The sequence below is a fragment of the Arachis duranensis genome, chromosome 3 (genome assembly GCF_000817695.3).
Source record: "Arachis duranensis cultivar V14167 chromosome 3, aradu.V14167.gnm2.J7QH, whole genome shotgun sequence".
Classification (NCBI taxonomy): Eukaryota; Viridiplantae; Streptophyta; class Magnoliopsida; order Fabales; family Fabaceae; genus Arachis; species Arachis duranensis.
Window position 1 is genome coordinate 97,702,048 of NC_029774.3, and position 5,078 is coordinate 97,707,125.

The window sequence follows — 5,078 nt, forward strand, 5'->3', positions numbered from 1 at the left end:
ACCAACTCAAGAAGGAGTAAACATAGGAGAAGAAGGTGACTGGGAGCAAGCCAACTATGTGAGAAACTCACCTAGACAAGTCCATGATCCATACTCCAAAACTTACAACTCTGGATGGAGAAATCACCCCAATTTTGGATGGGGAAATTAACAAGATCAAGGCTAAGATCAAAGACGTCCAAATCCCAGCAACATAGCTTACCAACATGCCACACCTAGACCATATCAACACTCACATAACAACCCCTCTCAACACCTATGCCAAAGCCAACCTAACCACTCTTATCCCTCCAATCTCAACTCACCATCACCTTCTGATGACAGATTCTCAAGGATTGAAAATTTACTTGAAAGCATATGCAAAGAGATCCAAGACAGTAAAGCATTCCGAGAGGAAGTATAGTCCAATATGCAGAATCAAGATGCTGCCATCAAGAAACTTGAGACACAAATTGGGTACCTATTCAACCAGATTCCTAGCCACAACCTTTGTAGCGATACTAACTCAAACCAAAGGGAGGAGTGTCAAGCTATCACCCTCAGGAGTGGGAAGGAACTGAAGGAATCATCCCAAAAACCACAAGAAGAGGGCTCAAATGAAAAAGAAGAAAAGCAAGATGGAGCTCAAGCTTCCATTTCAAGTTCGCAAAAAGAAAAAGGAATGTTGAAGCTAGACGCCCCAAGAGTCCCATACCCTCAGCAGTTGAGGAAGAAGGGGGATGACAACCAATTCTTGAGATTTTTGGAAATCTTCAAGAAACTCCAAATTAACATACCCTTTGCTGAAGCAATAGAACAAATGCCACTCTACACCAAGTTTCTAAAGGAGCTAATGACTAAGAAGAGAAGCTGGAAGAACAATGAGACTGTGATACTAACCGAAGAATGTAGTGCTATCATTCAGCATAAACTGCCCCAGAAATTGAAAGATCCTGGGAGTTTCCAGATCCCTTGTATTTTAGGAGAAATCACAGTAGAGAAGGCTCTATGTGACTTAAGAGCTAGCACCAACTTGATGTCAGTAGCTATGATGAGGAAGATGAAGATCGAGGAGGCTAAACCAACAAAAATGGCCTTGCAACTGGCAGACCGATTGTGCAAGTTCCCTCATGGTGTAGTAGAAGATTTGCTGGTGAAAGTGGGAGATTTCATATTCCCGGCAGATTTTGTAGTGCTGGACATGCAAGAGGAAGCCTAGGCCTCCATCATCCTGGGAAGGCCGTTCTTAGCCACTGCTGGAGCTATCATTGATGTCCAAAAGGGTGATCTCACCCTAAGATTACACAATGAAAAGATGACAATCAATGTGTTCAAGGCCATGGGTTACCCACCAGAACAATTGGGGGAATGTATGAGGTTGGACTCATTTGAAGAGGAAGCGCAGGAGAGTTTTGAAGAGGAAGAATTTAAAGAGTTAACAGAGGAGGAGCCAACATCTAGTGAAGAGGTTGCAACAACAGAGATTCGCATACAAGGTGCACAAAAGGAAAAGAATGAAAAGATAGAGGCACCCAAACTTAAACTCAAAGCACTGCCACCCACTCTCAAATATGCATACTTAGGAAAGAATGAAAGTTACCCAGTAATCATAAACTCATCCCTCAGCCAAGATCAAGAGGATGAACTACTCCAAGTATTGCGAAAGCATAAGGATGCCATTGGATGGACCCTCGCTGACCTGAAGGAAATCAGTTCAGCTATATGCATGCATAAAATACTGTTGGAAGATAATGCCAAACCATCCATTCAATCCCAAAGGAGGCTTAACCCAATCATGAAGGAAGTGGTACAGAAAGAAGTTATGAAATTATGGCAGGGAGGAGTAATCTACCTTATCTCAGACAGCCCCTGGGTCAGCCCCGTGCATGTCATGCCCAAAAAAGGAGGAATCACTGTAGTCCCCAATGAAAAGAACGAACTAATTCCTACAAGGACCGTCACAGGATGGCGGATGTGCTAGACTACCGAAACTCAATGAGGCTACACGAAAGGATCATTTCCCCCTCCCATTCATGGATCAGATGTTGGAAAGACTCGCAGGACACGCATATTATTGTTTTCTCGACGGTTATTCAGGATATAACCAAATAGTGGTTGATCCCAGAGACCAAGAGAAAACCTCATTTACTTGCCCATATGGAGTGTTTGCCTACAGGAGCATGCCATTTGGGCTATGTAATGCACCTGCGACTTTCCAACATTGCATGCTTTCTATCTTCTCTGATATGATAGAGAAATTCATTGAAGTTTTTATGGATGATTTCTCGGTATTCGGAGATTCCTTTACTAGCTTTCTGAATCACCTAGCATCGGTATTGAAAAGGTGCCAAGAGACCAATCTGGTCTTGAACTGGGAGAAATGTCACTTTATGGTGACAGGAGGAATAGTCCTTGGCCATAAGCTTTCTAACCAAGGCATTGAGGTGGACAGGGCTAAGGTGGAACTTATTGAAAAACTTCCTCGACCTAGTGATGTCAAGGCAATTAGAAGTTTTTTAGGACATGCTGGCTTTTACAGAAGGTTTATTAAAGATTTTTCAAAGATAGCCAAGCCCTTGAGCAATCTCCTTGTATCCGACACACCATTTATCTTTGATGAAACATGCATGCTAGCATTCGAGAATTTAAAAAAGAGATTGTCCTCTGCTCCTATCATTTCCCCACCTGATTGGAACTTACCTTTTGAATTGATGTGTGATGCATCTGATTTTGTAGTTGGAGCAGTGTTAGGGCAGAGGAAAGATAACTTAGTCCATGTGATATACTATGCTAGCAAAGTCCTCAATGATGCTCAAAGAAACTATACCACTACTGAAAAGGAGTTGCTAGCAATAGTTTTTGCATGTGACAAGTTCAGATCATACATCATTGGTGCTAAAGTGATTATTTTCACAGATCACACAGCACTTAAATATTTGTTTGCCAAGCAAGAATCAAAACCAAGACTAATAAGATGGATCTAATTGTTGCAGGAATTCAACATTGAAATAAGAGATAAGAAAGGAGTGGAGAACAAGGTAGCAGATCACCTATCTAGAATCCGTCATGAGGAAGGTGGAACACATGATACAAGTGTGAACGAGCTCTTCCCTGATGAGCAATTGATGACAATTCACAAAGCTCCATGGTTTGCAGACATTGCCAACTTCAAGGCAACCGGGGCCCTACCTCCAGGGATTAATAAACATCAAAAAAGAAAGCTCATAAATGATGCAAAATATTTTGTCTGGGATGAGCCATATCTCTTCAAGAAGTGTTCACATGGAATCCTTAGAAGATGTGTCTTGGAAGAAGAAGGACGAGAGGTCCTATGGAATTTCCACAGCTCATGCTATGGAGGCCATTTTGGAGGGGACAGAACTGCAGCAAAGGTGTTACAAAGCAGATTCTTTTGGCCCACCCTTTTCAAGGATGCCAAAGAACTAGTAAAGAGCTGCAATGAATGCCAAATTTCTGGAAACTTGCCCAAAAGAAATGAGATGCCACAAAATTTCATCTTGGAATTGGAACTTTTTAATGTGTGGGGAATAGATTTCATGGGACCATTCCCAACCTCATATTCAAACAAGTACATCTTGGTAGTAGTGGATTACGTTTCCAAGTGGGTAGAAGCTATTGCCACTCTAACAAATGATAACAAGATGGTTCATGAACTTCCTCAAGAAGAACATCTTTAGCCATTTTGGAGTCCCCCGAGCACTCATCAGTGATGGAGGGAGTCATTTTTGTAACAGACCACTAGAAGCTCTCCTCCTACGATATGGGATAAAGTACAAGGTTGCCTGATGAGCGGATAATTTGTACGCTTTTTGGCATTGTTTATAGTATGTTTTTAGTATGTTCTAGTTAGTTTTTAGTATATTTTTATCATTTTTTAGTTAAAATTCACTTTTCTGGACTTTACTATGAGTTTGTGTGTTTTTCTGTGATTTTAGGTATTTTCTAGCTGAAATTGAGGGACCTGAGCAAAAATCTGATTCAGAGACTAAAAAGGACTGCAGATGCTGTTGGATTCTGACCTCCCTGCACTCGAAGTATATTTTCTGGAGCTACAGATGCCCAATTGGCGCGCTCTCAACGGCGTTGGAAATTAGACATCCTGGGCTTTCCAGCAATATATGATAGTCCATACTTTGCTCAAGATTTGATGGCCCAAACCGGCGTTCAAATTCACCATCAGAATTCCCAGCGTTAAACGCCGGAACTGGCACAAGGATGGGAGTTAAACGCCCAAACTGGGCCCGGAAGTGAATTTTTATGTCATTTACTCATCTCTGTAAATCCTAGGCTACTAGTTCTCTATATATAGGACCTTTTACTATTGTATTTTCATCTTTAGATCATTTTAGATCTTTTGATCACGTTTGGGGGCTGGCCTCTCGGCCATGCCTAGACCTTGTTCTTATGTATTTTCAACGGTGGAGTTTTTACACACCATAGATTAAGGTGTGGAGCTCTGCTGTACCTCGAGTTTTAATGCAATTACTATTGTTCTTCTATTCAATTCCGCTTGTTCTTGTTCTAAGATATCACTTGTTCTTCAACTTGATGAATGTGATGATCTGTGACACTCATCATCATTCTCACCTATGAACGTGTGCCTGACAACTACCTCCGTTCTACCTTAGATTGGGTGGATATCTCTTGGATTCTTTAACCGGAATCTTCGTGGCATAAGCTAGAATTGATGGCGGCATTCAAGAGAATCCGGAAGGTCTAAACCTTGTCTGTGGTATTCTGAGTAGGATTCAATGATTGAATGACTGTGACGAGCTTCAAACTCCTGAAGGCTGGGCGTTAGTGACAGACGCAAAAGAATTACTGGATTCTATTCCGACCTGATTGAGAACCGACAGATGAATAGCCGTGCCGTGACAGGGTGCGTTGAACATTTTCACTGAGAGGATGGGAGGTAGCCACTGACAACGGTGAAACCCTTGCATACAGCTTGCCATGGAAACGAGTAAGAAGGATTGGATGAAGACAGTAGGAAAGCAGAGAGATGGAAGGGACCAAGCATCTTCATACGCTTATCTGAAATTCCTACCAATGGATTACATAAGTATCTCTATCTTTAT

At 41.8% G+C, this 5,078-nt stretch overlaps 1 protein-coding gene across 1 annotated transcript; it reads left to right on the forward strand.

Moving 5' to 3' along the window:
• Positions 1 to 799: 799 nt before the first annotated feature.
• On the forward strand, positions 800 to 1,198 carry LOC127745564 (uncharacterized). Its single transcript, XM_052258377.1, has one exon. The coding sequence runs from the start codon at positions 800 to 802 to the stop codon at positions 1,196 to 1,198; it is 399 nt and encodes a 132-aa protein (XP_052114337.1).
• The last annotated feature ends 3,880 nt before the right edge of the window (positions 1,199 to 5,078 follow it).